Consider the following 20159-nt stretch of genomic DNA (forward strand, 5'->3'; position numbering starts at 1 on the left):
TCATAATTGATATTGGAAACATTTTCCAACATACAATATGAAGTCCAAAATATAATAAAAGCTGTATTTAAAAAAATTCTAACATTCCTTAAAAAAAGTAACTAAAGATACACAATCTACATATACTTGATTCTGTAAGAAAAAAATAAGTCAAACAGGCAATTACTCCATTATTTCTATTTTTCTTAGAATTATGACCAACAATATGTGACATATGATTAATACATTCACTGTTGTAAAGAATTTGGGAGGAATGTAATTTTTAAAAACTACTTTCTACCAACTCGTATCACTACTACCATACTGCAATGATTTTAAACACAGCTGAGTTTAGAAATTTCTTTCTCCTCTTATCTTTTGTTTCCCTTTCAAAATTTAGCCAAACCACCCAGGGAGGGTTTTATTGTTTGTTTTTCTAATCAATTCCTTCTAAAATTGAAGGAGGTCCAATGAAATAAAAACTGCCAGCTGTTGTGGGAAAAAAATTTTTTTCTAACATGGAAGGCCATATAATAAATTTACCTACCAACTACAATAAACTTTGTACTCTGATTTTAATTGCAACTGTAAAATTAGAAAGTAACTTTTATTGTATGCCAATTACATACCAGGTTTACACTGAGAACTAGACAAGTCACGTCAATTACTAAATTTAATCTTCATAATCTTTTGACATAAGTATTTTCCACATTTTACCCAAGTTGACAGAGACAAAGAGATTAAAGTAACCCAAACTCCCACATGACCTAATAGCACATTTCAATAGTCTAGTCTGTTTGCTTCTAAATCCTATGTTATTTCTACTGAATCACAATATATCATCAATTTATTCTCCAATCCAATACTAAAATAAAAATGTTTCATTAGGCACGTACAGTAGGGAACACCTAACTTAAGATTTTATATAATAAACTGAGCTCTCCTTTGTATTATTGTTCCTACCTCAATGCCCATGTGCAAATTCACACTATTCTTCAAAGTCACCATTTACATGAACTGCTCCTTCTCCTTCCAAATAAAGGCAATTTCTTCCTCATCTTACATCAACCCCTAAGCTTTATACTGACTTATATTTTACCATGTAACACAGTTAATTTTTGACCTGCTGAAACCCTGTGGATTAGTATCTTTTCCTTTTGCCATTTTATTCATTATATAATTATTTTACAATGGAAATTGGACACAAAGAAATCTATGCTAACTTTACATTACACAGCTGGCATTGAGGCTCATGCCAGAAAAACTGAGATTGCTATCTACAGGTGTGTAAACTAACTCATTCAACTTAATAACTTTGGAGGATAAGGAAAGGAAAAACAGTATTAACTAAAGTATATTTGGATTTCATCAAACATTCTATGTGAAGAGAATAAACATGTCAGTTCATTTCATAGAAATGATTTGGTGGTAATACTGAATATAATACTAAGAACTCCAAGATCAAGAAATCCAGAAATCGTATCTAAGTATTTCACCATTTGCTAAATATTTTTCTCATTTTTAAAAGTCCCCGTATAGAAGTTTACTTTCATGATGCTTCTTTACAAAAAATATTACTGACTTGCAAGAGATGCAAGATGAGGTTGGATATGTATCTCTTTAAGAAGCACTGCTGCAGGAAGGTGAATGGTAAGGTCGCACCAAGCCTCCTCTGGCAGAAAGATGTAGGACCAAGCAGCAGAGCGAGCTCTCCTGTGGGGCGGTGTGGCCTGCAAAAGCACCTCAGCCGGTTGGGCAGTAGGACTGCTAGACGTGATTGTACCTAGAAAAATCATTTTAAATAAAAACTCACAAAGGAAACCCAATAGAGCACCAAGAATATTCAAATCGTAATAATTACACTGGAAAAATTTTCAATGTGAACACCAGATACAACAAATGTACTTACTATACTTAGCATAATTTGTCACAATATTCACATAACGTCATGAAATCCAGTCAACTGGCAGGTGACATAACGTCATGAAATCCAGTCAACTGGCAGGTGACAAATTCATTTTTAAATGCTGCCTAGTTTATTTATACTCACGTCAATGGAAACCAATGTAATAACAACAAATCTAGCACAACAATCCCCAAGTAATTTAAGAAAAAAAAATGTCCAACACAGCCTTCAACTTAAAAATAATCACTTTTATTCTAAGATGTCAATGCTCATGAATTACAAGAAAAATATAAAAGGAACTTTATAGACTGGAAAAAGGAGTAAATAGCTATATCTGAAGCTTCCTAAAAAGAAAATACTACTCAAAGTAAGAAGAAACAAGTTCTTTAAAACTAACGTTTACAGTGAACACTGGCAGATCTGCTATTTAGTTTCCTCAATGTGCAGTTTCCTCAATGTGCATTTATTTGCACTCAAAATAAAAAGAAAAATTACTGCTAAAAACCATTAAAAACCTCCTTTGAAAGAGCAGAATGTTTAAAAAAAAAAAAAAACACTACCTTTAAAATCAAGTGTTTTAAATTAAAAGAGAAATATTATAAGATGATCTTCTTCAATAACTATTTGTTTCATTCCAGCTGGTAAACCACTTAAATTCATACCAGTAAGATTTAATAATTCTTTTCTTACCCAGAGGTGCAAAGTTGTGAATTCCTTCTGCATTGTCAGGCTCAGAAGCAAGTATTCTTGTTTTCAAAGTGCTGTCAACAGCTTTATTCGGACCAGAGTCAAGAAATTTCATAATAGTTGACACCATACTTCTTGCAGTGTTTACAATAGCTCTTGTACTAGTAACCATATTGTTGCAAATAAGCTGAACACCACCTAAATTTACAAAAAATACTAAATGAAAATTGTATAAAGATAGATGGTTTAAAATCAGGTCAACTTTCATAGAAGACTACCAAAATGAGAACATAACGTACTATCGAATGACAACACTAAAAAGACAATTTCTGGAATTTTATCTTACCCATATCATGGAAGGCTTTCAAGGCATCACTAGTATCCAATACTCTCAGAATGAACCACAATAATGGTTCCGATAACTGGCAAGTAGCAAGAGACCCCTAAAACAAAAACAAATAACCAAAAAAATGCATATTGTAATTTTAAAACAGTGGTTATTATTACAGTGAATTAGGATAACTAAACTTCTTACTGAATGTAATAGTCTTTTCTAGTTTATCATAAAATGACAGTCTTAATCAGTTCCTATATAGAAATTATGGTAAAATACCTAACAACTCTTACCTGAATCAAAAGGGAACTGAACAGCCTCCTCTCAGAACTTGGAGCATATTTTTAAACACCTGTCTTTACCAACAATTATCACTTTTACCTTAAATTAATATGCAGTGATTTTTGTTTTCCACCGCACACTAATTTGATTTAAAAATTAATCCTCCCCAAATATGTCTGCATCTTCCAATGAATAAATATATATGCAAAAATATTTAAGAAAATGATAATTATAAAATGACATATAAAAAATTCCTTTAAAAATTATGTTTTAAAATCTGCATTTGAAAGACTAAAAGTTAAAATCACACTGGCTCCTAAAATTTCATTTTGTAAAAAGGAAATATAAAAAGCAGTAATAATCTAACATTTCCCGTTTAAAATTATCCTAATCTGTTTTAATTAAAAAGAAACTAAATAAACAACATAAGCATGAAAAAATACTTGTTATATTTTCATATGTAATAGCCACAGACATTTCAGTATTCAACTATGTTATTTTAGGGGGAAAGGAAAATACTTGGAACAATGAGAAAAATTTAAGACTATGTTAAATGGTTTATTCTTCTATATTACTCTGGTCATCTTTGACAATTGCAAAGAAAACTTACACTCCAACTTATATTAATAATTTATAGTTCTTATCTGCTTGTGTTGTTCATTTTTCAATATATAACTTGAACACGCTATTCGTCTCTGTCCTATAAATAATTCTCTACTCCCATTGCTAGAAATGACTTAAATTACTACAACTGTAGCTGGGTTGAACTTACTTGTCTGCCCATATACCCACAGGCCATGTAGGTTAAAATTGGCTGTAGCATCATGTGGACTGTAGAAGCTTTTTTACTAAGGGTTGTCAGTATGGTAAATAATCCATCCCCAACTGATATGGCATCTAAGCCACCATGAAAGTTTTCATGTTTGGTGAGATGTAATCCACTTGCCCCTAGTTTAAAAAAAAAGATTATACATTGTTTTTAAAAAGTAAATCCTTAAAAACCAAAAAAAAAAAAAAAGAGAGAAAAAAACCCAATATGACTGTTTCCCTTACACAAAGAAATACCAACAAGCAAAAATATTTCAGGAATGAATTTTGTCACAATTTACAAAAGTTCAATTATTTTAAAAATTTACACAATATATTAGCTGTCAAGGAGGTAGAAAACTTAAGCAACAATATATAAATTTTACACTGATATACTTTTATGTGTCACATAAACTGTTACACTTTGAACAGAATTTTATATTTCACTTTTTAAGAAAATGTAAATAAATCTTACTGGTTCCCTAATACAAAATTTAATGTAAAATTCTTAATCTTTAAAATGTTATGAATATGTGGCTATAAATTATAGTGCCTTCCTTATGATACTGATTTTTCTTAATCTGATTTATTTTGTTATTTTCCAATTTTTAAAAAACTTTCACTTTAGTTTTTCAGTATTTCAATTTATTGATTTAAGCCACTCTATAAATTTTCCCTAATAAAAACAGGTCATGCCAAGAAGTATACAATAAAATAACTATACAGTATAAAATAAAAATGATTTCATATATTGCTAAAGAAGAGATACGGCACCAAAAACAAGTAAAAGATCAATATTCTCTATACGTACCAATTATCATTGCCATGGCGCTACTGTTACAGAGGCCCAGAGCAGACAAAATCTGGCTCATAATCTGTTGGTTGGCTAACACTAAGTCAGCGACATATGCAGGTGATCCTTGAATACTACTACTGCTTCCATTACCATCTTTGCCTCCTGAGACTTTTTCTTCATCTGAAACACTGTCTGTCGTATTGGTGGTCACAGACATTCTTGCACTGTATTCCCTATTGCCCGAAAGAGGAAGCTGTACTAAAATGTTAACCAGTTTTAACAAATCAAACATGAGTTGATCTCTTGTCATTTCTCCACAAACTGCTTTTGCGTCACCTGGACGAATGAGGTTGGCAAAGAGTCCCCCAAAGCATGCTCGAGCACCCACTGAGCTATCTGATCCACTTCGAGACATTACTTTGTCAGAGCAAGTAATATAGTGGTGCACTAAAAAGGTAACAGACTCTATCACAGCAGAAATAGTACTAACTGAAACAACTTCAAAATTCTGCTCCAGAGTGAATTCTAAGAGTTTTACTTGGGCATCAAGAGGTCCTTGACCTGTCTGGAAGGCACCCCTGCAGAAAAAGGAGAGAAAATTAAAAACTAGTCTATTTAAAAAATTTTAAAAAGAAAATAAACAACACAAAACAATAAAGCTAAACAATAATTAAACTCTGGATATTCACTACTGCATTTTGTAGTAATGGCCTTCCATGCATTCCTGAGTCCTTGTTCTGGCCTCTAGTTTATACAAAATCTAAAATGACTTCCCTTCCAAATAGAAAACTAAACAAGTAAATCAAACAGATGACTCTGAAGCAACAGACTAAATATTTAAATATCACAAGGCACTCCTCATAATGAAATGAGCTGTTATGTGGCCCTAGCCAGGTAGCTCCGTTGGTTAGGGTGTTGTTCCAATATGCCAATGTTACAGGTTCGATCCCCAGTCAGGACACATACAAGAATCAACCAATGAATGAATGCATAAATAAGTGGAACAACAAACTGATATTCTCTCTCTTTCTAATTAAGACATAAGTACTTTTTTAATGAACTGTTAAGTTATATCTTCAAATGTTGCTATTTTAAACGTTCCCTACTGATTTTTGACTTCAAAAATTAAGATTGAATCAAATAATTCTTAAGCATCAAAATTCAATGCTCTTAACTTCTGCTTATGCCTAAAATCATCGCCTCCCAACTAACAAGAAAAAAGTACATTTACTATAAAGTCTTAACTTTCCTTGAACATATGATTGCTAACATCAAAAGATACCAAAAGAGCCTGATATCCATGAAAAGAAAGACACCTCCAAGGAGACAGAACATAAACACTGGCTTTTCGGTAGCAGAATTTAATATAAATAGATGCAAGCAATATACAAATAGATCAGAAGAATTCTGCTAAGAGTTAACAAATGGCTAAATGCCAAGAATGTGAGGGTGATACCACAGAACCCTTGGAGTTCTCATCCATTCAAAGACACCCTCCCTCACCATCCCAACACAACTTGCCCTACTTGTCAATTCCATTTAGCTGATTCTGAGTTATGCACTTTGTAATAAACCAATAAACCTACGTGTTTTTTTCTGAGTTCTGTGAGTTGTCCTACAGATTTATCAAACCTGAGGAGTTCAGCGAACCCCTGAATTTGTAGCCAATTCAGCCAAATTCAGTCATCTGGGGACCCAGGACTCGCAACTAACTGCCCTCTGACGTGAGAGCTGTCTTGTAGAACTGAGCAGTTAACCCTGTGAATCTGATGCTTATTTTGGGTAGTGTCAGCATAGGATTGAATGGTAGGACACCTAATGATGTCAGATAAGAAAAATGATACTGGAAGACACTGTGTATTTGGTCTGGGGAAAAAACACCCAAAACCTCAAGTACCATTAGCGGTTTTCCACCACTGGAGAGAAGGAAATGCTTTGGTCAGAACAAAAGCTGAGGATGGAGCAAGAACACTGGAACAGCCCCTGTACCCTGGCCCATACACACACTGATATAACTCGATCAGTTTTAAGCTGATTTAAACTAAAGGTAACCATAGCAAAAACAAAAGCTAAACCCACCCCAACTCCTGAAAAGAGGAACTCAAATACTCTCACTAATCACCCTAGAAAAACCTTGCCCTTGGAAGACCAAGCAAAAATACTATTTACTTCAGTGTCAAAAATACATGCTTAACTAAGCAAAACATGGCAGGAATGTATTTGGTAGGTACAGCATAAGTAAACATATGACAACTATATCAGAAAAGATAGAAATTGGAAATATACTGTTGTGATTTTATTTAAGATAGATTGTGATTTTAAAAAATGTATATTGTAGAGCTAGCACAAACATTATAATCAAATTTAGTTATAAACAATAAGCCAATAGGGGAAATGATGAAATCATCAAAAATCTACTTAATTAACCCAAAAAGTATACAGAGAAAGGTTTTGCATTTCCATTGCATTTTTACCTTTCTTGAAATAATAAAGCATGACATGCTGAAAATGTTATTTTCTTCCATCTCCAATATTAAAATGGCTAAACAAAAATTCACCAATTTTTATGTTTTTTCTTTTTAATGCACACTGACATAACTGCTGTCAGAACACAATCTAATAAAATTGCTTTGAGTGAAGTTAAAGACAACTAGGCACTACTAGAGCCCTATTACAGAAAAAAACAAACTTTTAGGCCAACACAATATATTATTAACTGAAGAGCTGCTGGCTAATTCATCGGGATTCCAGAGAATTCTTAAAAACATATAAAACAAACAAAACAAAAACTAAGAGTATTCATGGGGGAGGCCTTTACGAGACCTCTAGCTGGTATGGCTCAGTGGATTGAGCACTGGCCTGGGAACCCAAAAGTTGCCAGTTCAATCCCCAGTGGGCCCATGCCTGGGTTGCGAGCCTGGTCCCTAGTTAAAGGCGCTTTGTGAGAGGCAACTGATTGATATTTCTCTAACACATTGGTGTTTCTTTCCTTCTCTTTGCCCCTCCCTTCCCTGCTCTCTAAAGATAATAAAATCTTTAAGGCGGTGGTGGGGAAGAACCAAAAAAAAAAAGAAACTGCTAGAAAATTCATAGAGTTTGTTAGACAGAAGAGGGTGGAAGAGTAGCTGAGAAACAAACCACCGAATTAGTTTTTAAGGAATGTAAAACCCATAAATATACCCACTTTAAAAAAGCATACCATGTACCTAAAACCTAGATTTCTATCTCTGTAAGAAATGTTAAAGCAAATGAGTTTTCATATGAAAATCTTTCTTATTGCACAACTCCACACGATGGAACTACACATTAGCCTATACCTAATGAGTATGTTTAAAGTTCTCATAGTTTATAAAAAGCCTAGTTGAAAGAAAGAAAAAAGTGGCAATTGATTTTTGCTTGTCAGCTGATTTTATATGTATCATCCAAAATCTCACAAAATCTTCATGTTCTTGCTTTGCAAACAAATATATGCAAATCATAATGGCGTGCCCTTGGTTTTGTGAATCTTACTTCTTGCTCCATCCTTCACTCTGTATATACCACAAAGAAGCTGAACTACAACTCCACTGGTGTTTAAAATATTCATAAACAAGGGAGTAAACACAAATGTGCAAAGTAGCTTGAAATTGAGTTTTCTGTACCAATAAGTATATCGCCACATAAATTTTGCACATTAATTTTTGTACAAGTATCATGAAATGTTTTCTGAAAAATAACTATTGTGTACAAATTATTTATGTTATAAACTACTTTTCTGATTTCAAACATTTTAAAATTAATTTTTAAATAAACCCTGTAATCTATAATTTTAACCATTTCCTAATATATATCTTTGAATTTTAAATTCTCTTGCACTCCCAGAATGGAATTAAAGAAATAAAATAATGACAGCAAAGAGCGCCTTTATTTGATATTAAAGAAAAATTTTAAAATAATCAAACATGCCAGAATTTTTATTTGTTCATGATTTAATATCTTTTAACTTTAAATAACATGATACTGTCATATTGTATAAAAAGTTTATCAGAAAGTAATGTTGGATTTTATGAAATGTCTTCAGTATGATGAAAATGATTCATGTAATACAATAATTGACAGTGAAACATTCATGCTTTTTGAGAAGCAACTTATCATAGTCAAAATTTACTAACATATTACCTGATTCTATTAAAAGTTTATTTATAATTTTCTTTTTTAAGCTTTCTTTTTCATGTTTTCTTATTATATATTCATTTCAAATAAAAATCATTGGTAGCTTTAATTGCCTATCTGTATTCTAGAATAATTTACAAAAATTCAAGTCAATTTCACCTAAAAGGTTTAGAACAACTAATCTATTAAAACATTAAAAGCGAGCAAAGACTTGGCACACTATATTCCTTTCATAATAGAGTTCACGACCTGGGAGAGCTATAATAAAATAAAAAAAAATAAACAGGGAAACATCAATAAACCCTTCCCCTTAATCTTAACATCCTAGTATTGATCTGTTCCCAGATATAACCCCAAAAAATGGTGAGGGGAAAGTTCATTTAGAGTAATACATATTACTTACAAATAAGGAATATATGTATACATATAAATTTACCTTTCTGTTGAAAGTATATGAATTAGCTTCAGTAAAAATTCACTGAAAATTTGAGGACATGTTGAAGAAAGATGCACTTGTAATCGGGTAAGAAATTCTTGCATAGCTTGTGTAGCTGTTGGACCAACCTAAAAAGAAATGAAATGTCATTAAAATCTGCTCAGGGATACCATTTACAGAATTACTCATTCATTTACAGAACATTTTAAAATTACCAAGTGATCAATTGAATGCTATACCATTGTAATTTTTCATATGAAAAACAAAATTAACAACGATAGCAGGAAACCAATTAATTTTTTAAGTCTTCATATGTTTATTTTAAATAGAAAATTATAGACTAATAATTTTTCATTATGGTTTAGAACAACTTTATTAGGTTTATTTAACTCAATATCAAAAAAAAAAAATTCACCTGAATTATACAGTATCTTTATAAAACTTTCAAAAGTACAAAGAACTTATGCATTGATTTTCACAACTACTAATTATGCCATTTCAAAACAAAAGAACACAGACTCAGAGATTAAGCCACAAAAGGTTATGCGGCTAATGACTAGCAGAGCAAACAATAAAATGAATGGGAAAAAAACAAAAAGAACCCAAAACTACAAACAAATAAAAAACCCAAAGCTGAAAAGAAACCTGTACCAACTTCTAGAAAACTACTTACCCAAATCCTATCTCATCAATGAAAGAAATGATAGAATCACACTAAAGTAACCTGAGGTATGTTTTGGAATGTTTTGTGATACTTCTATATATTATTTTATTCTACTTTAATCTGTTTATGTTTCCATAAAACAACTGGAGTTTTGGAAAAATAAAATGCAATTTAATGTTCCTATTTTTAAAGTTAGATAAACTTAATTTTTAACGTATTGTAACATTCATAATCAAACCTCCTCTATAAAACCAAGACATCTGAGGAAAGCTTTATTTTCAATACTTTACAATGCTTTTTTAAAAAAAAAGAAGGATAAACCACCATTTTATACAATGGCATTCTCCCTGACACCTAGCTCTATCACTAACTAGTTGTATAACTGAGGTCAATGCGGATGATGAACGTTTTCTCCTGTGTTAAATAATGGAAGTTAGAATCAGTAATCCCAGGAATCTTCACATTTCAAAATCATGCAATCTTTATACGCATATACAACAATCACTTGAAAACCTGCCTCTGCTCTCACTGGAACTCTAACCCAGTCTAACTGCAAATAGTTCTTTTTCTTTCTCACTCTTTTCCTTGTCTAATTTATGTTATTACTATCTACAAAATTAAAGTATATTCAGTATGTATCCATCAGAATTTAAGCTCCAAGCAGGTAGAGACTTGGTCTTAGTAACTACTTACATCTCTAGTACCTACAGCAGTACCTAGACCTAGCACATACTAAGAACTAAAAGATATCACTAAAATATTCTCAAATAATTTCCATTAAAAAGATGCTATGAACACTAAATGTATTTTTATATGAAAAGAAATATAATGAAGCGCAATATTTTTAAAAGTAGCACAATATAACAAGAATTTAAAATGATATAAGGGCAATCTGTTACAAGACTAAAAATGTTTATAAGCTGATATATCTTATTTTTGTTAAATAAAATATTCAATATTCTAAAACAAGTTAGTGCACTGTCAATTCTGATAGTAGAAGTCATTACAAATGATATATTATTCTTTTTTTAATAATTCCAAAATTTTTGAAACGCTTCCCTGACTTTCTGGTGTTTATTCAGAATATTTCTTAAATTATACAAAATCAATGCCAAAAATCCAACAGAAAACCTACCACGCCTTATAATTCAGTTTCAATATACCTATTATTATTATTATAAATAATTCAAAATATTTTATTACATAAATACATAAAAGGTTATCAGTTAATACTGCGATAGTAACAACTTTACATACTTAGGTACATTACAGTTTTTCTTTACAAACATCTTAATTGCATAATAGGGCCCTATCTCTGGTTTCTAAAGTCATGTTACCTGTGGACTGTGCTGATTTGTTCCATGTGGACTGGTGCCAGAAAGGAATTTCACTAAAACATGAATCAGATTTGGATCGGACACCAACAGATGGGCGGTACTGTCCTGAGTTCCAATGGCACTGCTGGAACCAGCTATAAAACATTCAAAAACAAAAATGCTTTAAAAGTGGACCCTGATAGAATGAAAATGCAGTATTTAAAACATCTTTTAGTTTCAAGGAAAGCTCACATATTCCTGGTTGTTACAGTTTATTAAAAGGGTCTGAACTGACTGTGATGGACCCTCTCTAGGTTCATCTACCACAGATCCCTTGCCTCTCTCCTACTACAACTGTGGGGGAAAAAAACAGTTTTATGTGTATCTTATTTAGTGTACACTCAACTGGAAAATAAATAACTAAATGTTTAATGTCCTTTTGGCGAACCTATTCCTCTTCCAGAAATAGATATCTACTTTTAGGGTAAATTTTAACCCAGTCTTTTAAGATAAATCGAGGAAAAAACTATTCAGTTTTGCATAATAGTTGTTTAAAGATTGTATACAGTTAAATGATACACAAGTAACACACCCACCAGTTTTCTGAACTGAATAAAATATCCTTTGGGTTAAATCTATCTTCAGTATCATATATATATATATAATACTTAGTATCATACATAGTAATGCTTTCGATCCCATATTTGAAAAATATATTCCAAGTTTGAAAATGGAATTCTGATGCTAAGTAATGATTTAAATTAGTATCTTTATCAATGTCACAGAGCTTTCTATTAAACAAAATTAAGCCCAACTAGAAACGAATGAAATCCACCCTTCTGTTGTCACAACCTCAAACAGGATAAAGATTTCAGTTCACAAGGCTAGTCATTACTGGCTAAAATGAACTTTGATCCCCAACTCACAAACACCTCAAGAATGCCAGATAAAAACCTAGAACTAAACATGAACCAGCAAGTGCTTAAAACCAATAAGCACTACAGAAGATAATATAGGAGAGTATTTTCATGACTTTGGGACACAAAAGCCACAGAGAACACTCAAAGCTCCTTTTCTGGGAATGTTCAGAAATTATTTTACTATCGTAACCAAAATGGAAAAAGAGGTGGGATGTGGAAACAAAAAACTTAATAGGATATCAGAATCTGAGAAAAGTGATTATGTTCAATTAATATAGGTTTTAGATATGAATAACAAAAACCAAGGAATCTAGTTATATATGTTAATGAACATTATAGTGAATAAATCATTTTTAAATACAAAGACACTTTAAAGAATAACCAACATAAGATACAAATCTGCATTAAATATTTGACTTTCTACTCCAAAAGTAATTCTATTTTAATAATTATTAATCTTTTGAAGGTAAAAATATGATGTGAACTTGTGATGGTACATATGAGTATAGTATCAACATAAGGAAACACAAAGTATAAAATATATAACAAATTCAGAAGATAATATTCAAATAAGTAACTCAGTAATTTTCATAACTATCATTTCTTAGAAGAAGCTTTTAAAAGTCACTGATAGCAAGTATAATAATGAATATGTCAGAGATTTAAAGGAATAAATACATTTAAGAGAATAAATTTTTGCTTACGATTAAGCTGCATGTTCGTCATGATCGTTAGACTATGAAGCACAAGGCACCATGTCCGGAGCAAGGTATTGGGATACCAAGCTAACACTGTGAGAAAGCTAGTTATTGACGCTATGCAAAATAAAAAAGAAGGGAAATTTTTAATGCAGGAAAAGCAAATGTTTACTAAGAATTAAAAACAAGAAGAATGAATTCAAAAATATTTCTTTAAATCAGCTCACTATCTAGTGCTCCTAAAACATAAAAATGAAAGATTTCCCCATTAAATAGAACAAAGGCATTAAGAATCAATAAAATTTTATAGCTAAGTCTAAAGCTTATCCCCTGACACACAAACTAATGTGCCATCATTACAAATTTGTTGCTCTTTCCAAACTACAGGCATTTCTACTGAAACAGAATTTGTATTTTACTAAAAATCCTCACAGTCTACAAAACTCAAAACTGAAAATAATAAGGCTTACTGGGAAAACAGGGATAGGGTGGGCCAATCAAAACCAATGCAACTGCACAACAAAGCACAAAATGAAACACTGATCAGGCTGCTTGCAAGGCCCAGATAAGAAGCACCTGTGCCAGCTGGAGAAGCCAAAATAGTATTCAAAATGCACAAACATAATAGAGTACACAGATTGTGCTCTTACAACACCCTGTAAAAATGACTCATTCCAGATCTCAGGCAGGAAACACAGAGTCTGGGGCATCTATCATACTGCAAGCTAAGAGAAACAGTCATGAATTTTTTGAACCTCCCCCGCAAAGAGAAAACTAAAAAGGAGTATCTTACTGGCTACAAATGACACATTATCAGCATCAATAAGAATTACAAAATTGTAAAAGCAGCATAAAAAAATTATTAAATCTATTAAGTGTATACAGATATTTATTAAAGAAACATACAAGTTATAAACACTACATATGAACCAGTTCACATTATTTTTTTATAAATATTTATAAAATTTTTATAAAATATACTATAAATATAGTATTTATATTAGTTTTATTCAGAAAAACTAATTCTAAAAAAGAAAAAGTTTCCAGCATTTTTCATGCCTTTATTATACAAACTATATCATCAGGAGGGACGTAATAGCATATAGAATGAAGTTCCCCTTTGTGGGAGTATTTCAGCTAATAAAGAAGGAATGACAGAATTAGATACCTTCATTTTGAAACATCTTGCACATTGTTAATGACTATAGGCATTAAGAATCAATGCCTGTTATCATAAAAAGAGACAACCTATGAAATGCTTTAAAAATTTCAAATCAGGTCAAATTTCAATCTACTCCAATTTACAGGAAATACAGTAAAAATCATGGAGACACAATCATTATGAAACCTGGGAATCCAGGCAAACATAGAGCAAAACTTGTTGACAAATGACTGTGCAAGGGGATAACAAAGACATGAGGGGGCCCTGGCCAGTGTGGCTCAGTGCACTGAGCGTCAGCCTGTGAACCAAAGAGTCCTCGGTTCGATTCCCAGTCAGGGCACATGTCTGGATGGCAGGCCAGATCCCCAATAGGGGGGCTGTGAGAGGCAACCACACATTGATGTTTCTCTCCTTCTCCTTCTCCCTCCCCTCCCCTCTCTCTAAAAATAAATAAATAAAATCTTTAAAAAAAAAAAGACATGAAGGGAACTTACTGAGCTTAAAAGGGATTTAAGAAACATAATTAACTATAATGTGTAGACCTTATATGGATTCTATTTCAAGTAAACCAAAAAAAATTTTATAAAAGTTGAAACTATTTTTGAATACTGACAAATATCTGATAATTAATGAATCACTGCTTTTCTATCTACTCTTGTTTAAAATTTTTTGTAATAACCAAGTTTTAAAAAGCAATGGAGCAAAATTTATAATAATAATTATTAATGCAAGGGAAAGATGGAAACAGATAAGCCAGGCTGGTCTTGCTGAAATAACACAGACATGAGTAGGACCATGATACAGTGTGGCTCTCACTAAGGTCGGAAGACAGGTCATGTGACTGCCATGCAAGGTACAGGATGCCCCTCCATAGGGAGAAAGCACCAGGAATACATCATTTCCACTTTTCTAAAAATATAACTAAAACAAATCTTTATAGAAAGAACAGAAGGCTATTTCTATTTCTGTTGAGAATATTATTCTAGTTTCCACATTCTTGCATTTGCCAAGAAAAAAAAAAAAACAAACTCAATTTCTATGGGAAATTCATTTCCTTCCCCAATTTACCAATTCCCCTAGGAGCAAACTCACATTTTTAAAAAAACACCAGTTGCCAAAAAATAGCCTATGAACAAGACAATACTTTAAGGGAGTCCAATCTAAAGATTAATGGAATGTTGCCAATTTTAGTTGCACACAGGCATAAGATAATACAGAGCAGAGTATAAGGATTGTCTGATCTCTTTTCTGCTAATTATTAAGTCAAGGTATAAAAACATTTTCTTTCACTAAAATATTATAACTCTTATGACAAAGTTTAAGTATACATTAACATAATCATTACCTTTCTAGTGTATTGTTCATGCTATATTAATAATTTTCCTTCTAATTAACCTTACCTTGATTTAATGAAATGACAGGTATTCGATTAGCATTATATAAAAAAATGTCAGCTCCATTCTCTTTGTTTCCAGATGAACTTGAATTCAGGCTCAATGTGAGCCACAATTGGAGAAGTGATTCCAACTGAAAAAGAATGAAAATTGACAGAAAAAATTGTACCCATTATATTATGAAATACTATTCAAACAAAATCTTATGTATGAATCCTTATGAGTAAGTCTAATTTCTCTATTCAATATTTGCCTGGTTACTTCAACTCAGTTGAGAAGCAAACACATCTTAAAATTCCTGATGAAACAAAATTTAACTGAACTAAAATGTATAATTTACCTAACAGAAATGTTCTTTCTGACTTTAAAGAGGTGATTGAAGTGTTTATATACAACTGTATTTAAACTATAATATATACAGTTGACCCTTGAACATGGGTTTGAACTGCAATCTACTTATATGCATTATTTTTTCAATAAATATGTACAGATATTTTCTCTAAAGATTTTCTTAACCCTTTTACTTTAGCTTACTTTATTGTAAGAATACAGTACAGAATACATACAATATACAAAATATATGTTCATCAACTTTATGTTATCAATAAGGCTTCCAGTCAACACCAGGCAATCAGTAGTTAAATACTTAGGGACTCAAAAGTTGTATGTGAATTTTCAGTTGTGCAGAGGGTCAGCACCCCTAGCCCCTGCATTGTTCAAGAGTCAACTGTAGCTGCATCTAATCAGTAAAGATTAGAATCATAAAAATTATATATGACCTATCGCTGAGGAGCTGTGGTTATCAAAGCATCTCCAATATTGTTCCATCTGAGCATGAAACAGAAATCATCCCTATCAGGTTGAGAACGATCGCCCCAGTCACTTACGTCTTTTATTAGGCTGGTAATAATGTCTAAAAATGCACCATTTCTCCTGAAGTCATACCTGAACATGATGGACTTGAAGCATGGAAAAAAGTTTGTTGAAACAAACATTTAACATTGGGACAGATGATAACTGTATAATAAGTTGGTTGGATTGGTTCGCTGCTTGTAAACCCCCTAGAAGTGAATCATCTGTTCCAGTGGGAGACTGTGATACTGAAAATTAAACACAATTATGATTTTATACACAAAGCATCAGGAGAAATGCTAACTAGCTATTACTATGTAAGGTAAGTGAAGATGGTTTTTAAAAAAAAAATTAAAATTGCATTCTTTTAAATGATTCATCATTATTATTTGAAAACTTGGTTTTACGACATTACTTGAAAGTCAAAAAGACAATCAACAGAGAAGCTTGCAAATTCACAGGACTTGTCCACCAAAGGAAAAGGAACCTTACTCTCTAGCAGTTTTTATTTTCAACTGTTCCCTAACAAGAGGAAAAGAAAAGGGAGAAAAAGAAGAATCTTAACTCATCTTAGGACAGTAGTTTTAAAATAATCTAGACTCCAATCAGTTGATTCTTTTTCTTTCTTTCTGTCTTCTACCACCCCCAATCCTGAGTGTCTAGAAGTGCCTGTGGCGTGAGCCCTCCAAAGCTGCGCTCACTCCTCCAGGTGAGGCTTCTGTGGTGCTCTGGTCCACATGTGAAACCTGGCTGGCCACAGGCTGACCAGCAGGGATTAGGACGGACCATGTAGTCTGTTGATTCTTAACCCTGACTGCACATTAAATTACCTGAGAAGCATCCAAAACTCCTGATGCCCGGGCCACACACCAAGCAAAATAAATAAATGCAATTCATGGGGAGCAGAGAAACACAGGGACTCTAAGAGCAGTTCTACATTTATTTAGAAAGTTATTATATTAAAAGGGGTGACACAGTTCTGCACATGGCAATAATCAAAAGATAGACTATAATGAGAAACAGATACTAAGTGGCTTCTTTGTTTCTTTATTCTTTTTCTTTATAAATAACTAGCAAAAAATAAAAGAACTATTTTAGGCACTACTGAGCTGTCTGGGATCATGGTGGAAAGGCTAACCCAATAAAAGTGATTTATTTCCCTTGCAACATAGGAGATAGCATACAATAACATTAGTGTGTCAATACTAAGATTATAGAACACTAGACCATCTTCTATTTTTCTCCTTTTTTCCTCTATTTCTTAAGGCAAGAAGTAAATGAAGTTTGCAATGAAAGAATTTGACTTAACATAGGAAGATCTAAAAAACCCAAATTTCTCTATTAAAATGGACTGTGGACTTCCCTTCACAGAAGGACACATTGCTCTTCCTAGGTTCTAATTACTGTCTCTTCCCCATTAATCACCATGCCCTGGTGAAGAAAAAGTGATTTGTAGTCCTGCGGCGGGGGGAGTGTGCAGGGAATGGGGAACATTATCATCTTCTCAGCAAAGCTCTTTAATCTTTGTCTTTAAGAGACAGGCTTCTATCTAAACTGTACTCACCTGACAGGAACAGATCTACCCAAGTCTAGTGCTGTACATGAAGGGTCAGCAAACCATGGCCTGATGGCCAAATCTGGCAGGCCCCCTGAGTCTATAAAACAGTTTCTGTAACAGCCATGCCCACTCACTTACATATTGTCTATGGCTGCTTTACTGCTACAAAGTCAGAGCTATGCAGTTGCTGACACCCACCACATAGCCTGGAAACTAAAATATGGTCCTTTATTATGAAAACTTTGCCTTTCTTTGCTGAAGATAATTAAGTAGTAAATCCTTTCAATTCTGCCATTCAATTAGGCTCATTTGGCTATCATCCTTACCTAGGTCTTCCAACCTAGTCTTTAAGGATAATAAAGGCTAATAAAAAACCCACTTTATCAGAAATTTGGTATAATGCAATGAACTCATAGGCAGCCAGTTAACAGCCTTCTCTAGGAATTTCATTAACCTCACAACACCACAGTTAACAAAAACAGGACTCAGGTTTTTGCACTGAATTTAAGAATACTACATGGAGGTATGCTGTTCCCTTCCCCTCTCCCAACCTATTAATCCTTTGCCTTATTTCTCAACTTGCTACTCATTTAACAAGAGAGGGGGGCTATATATTTTGCCCATTCAGACTCATACCAGACATGGAATTTTAAAATCTTCAATAGTCTAAGAATGGTGATTTTTACTTACATGTAGGAGATGTATTTGTTAATGCCTGTAAAATGGAATCTGCTTCCAAGGTGGACATCATTTTCAACATAAGTTCTGCTTGCTGTTCAAGTCCAACTTCTAGGCGAGCATCTAGGGCTAAGAAAAGCAATTTAAAGGTTAAAAAATGCTGTTTGGTAGTTTTTACTCATGTCCTCCATCCTATAATAAAATGTTGACACCTACACCCAAAACTGGGTGAGAAATGAGTCCTCATATAAGAACAACCGGGCATGGGGTTAACAGAACCACAGCATGAAACAGTACCTGTGCAAAGGAGGCAAGGGGATGACAAGGTGAATATATAGAAAGAGGCAGATCAAGTAAGTGAAGTAATAATAATGGAAACAAATAAATTAAGGATAATGAGAACCAGGGTCCTCACTGTCAGAGAAAAAAAGACACAACTATACAAATGGAAAAAACGAAAATGAAGCTTATGAAGTTAGATTAGTTACATTAACTGATGTATTGATGTGAACTCATGGCATTCTAGATAAACAGATACAGAAATGAACATAGATGGAAATGTGTACAGATACCCAGACACACACATACTCTCCTACATTTGTCCACCAAGAGGGCATAGACATCAAAATAGCAGTAAGTATACTTCTAACCAAATGTTGGTTTCCTAACTACATTTCTCCACTAAAAGGTTTTAAAATACTCTTCTCCTTATTGAAATGGCTAATTCCCAGGCTGGAGAAGGGAAAGTAAACGACCAGCAGCCTGAGGCATCTCATTGTGCCAGAAAACAAGGGAGTACTCAAAGAAAGATGAGGACATGTCAAAAAGAAAAGAGCCTAGCATGAAAAAGAGCCCAGTGGTCAAATCTGGGACTACCTGAATACCAAAATAAATAATGACAACAATGTACACTTAAAAAGGTAAATCTTGTTATTTATATTTTATCTCAATAAAACTATAAAATAAGTAATGATAATAGTATATTATAATCCAATGCCTAAAACTGCAAACCATGGGTCTATTCAAATTAAATAAACAAACGTTTTTATTTTTTTTAAAGAATAGTTTCCCTCCACTACCACACTCCCCAAAAATTCTTTTACTAGGGAAAAAGAATAACTTTATAATTGGGAAGACTAACAAACACCTCCTTATCCAAATAAGTAAACACAAAACCACAATAGGGGGACAAATTAAAATCAAGAGCCACCTAAAAGGTGTGCAATAAGAAAACCTGAACATTACTTCTTTTGTTGTTATTTCTATCAAAGAAGCACGACCACAATCTAGTCATGAGAAAACAGCCCACAAACCCAAATTGGGGATATACTGCAAATCATTACTGGCCTGTAATCTTCAAAAGCATCATGACACAAAAGTTATCTCTGAGGAACTTGGCACATGGAATCAAAGTGAAGAGATGTGACAACCAAATGTAAAGCACGATTCTGCACTGGACCATTTTGCATGAAAGAGATTATTTAGACACAACTGCTGAAACTTGATTGGGGTCTGAACATTAGTACTAATGTTAATTT

General features: G+C 32.9%; 1 protein-coding gene and 1 non-coding gene across 9 annotated transcripts in view; both read right to left on the reverse strand.

Annotated features, from left to right (window-relative positions):
* The window catches only part of BIRC6 (baculoviral IAP repeat containing 6), a 204381-nt gene that overhangs the window by 75870 nt on the left and 108352 nt on the right, over window positions 1-20159 (reverse strand). For all 8 annotated transcript variants that reach the window (XM_054568064.1, XM_054568109.1, XM_054568100.1 and 5 more), the window contains exons 40-50: window positions 18634-18750; window positions 16479-16633; window positions 15540-15666; window positions 12984-13094; window positions 11381-11514; window positions 9380-9507; window positions 4807-5369; window positions 3961-4136; window positions 2919-3015; window positions 2576-2770; window positions 1562-1762 (exon numbers count right to left, since the gene is read on the reverse strand). In XM_054568064.1, the coding sequence (XP_054424039.1) occupies window positions 1562-1762; window positions 2576-2770; window positions 2919-3015; window positions 3961-4136; window positions 4807-5369; window positions 9380-9507; window positions 11381-11514; window positions 12984-13094; window positions 15540-15666; window positions 16479-16633; window positions 18634-18750 (2004 nt within the window). The remainder of the gene's footprint in view (window positions 1-1561; window positions 1763-2575; window positions 2771-2918; window positions 3016-3960; window positions 4137-4806; window positions 5370-9379; window positions 9508-11380; window positions 11515-12983; window positions 13095-15539; window positions 15667-16478; window positions 16634-18633; window positions 18751-20159) is intronic.
* LOC129068194 (small nucleolar RNA SNORA52) lies at window positions 17039-17173 on the reverse strand. Its single transcript, XR_008528912.1, has one exon. It is a non-coding gene; the product is annotated as a small nucleolar RNA SNORA52 (small nucleolar RNA).

This window comes from Pteronotus mesoamericanus, unplaced genomic scaffold, assembly GCF_021234165.1.
Source record: "Pteronotus mesoamericanus isolate MK-2021 breed Mesoamerican mustached bat unplaced genomic scaffold, CSHL_Meso_final contig_101, whole genome shotgun sequence".
Classification (NCBI taxonomy): Eukaryota; Metazoa; Chordata; class Mammalia; order Chiroptera; family Mormoopidae; genus Pteronotus; species Pteronotus mesoamericanus.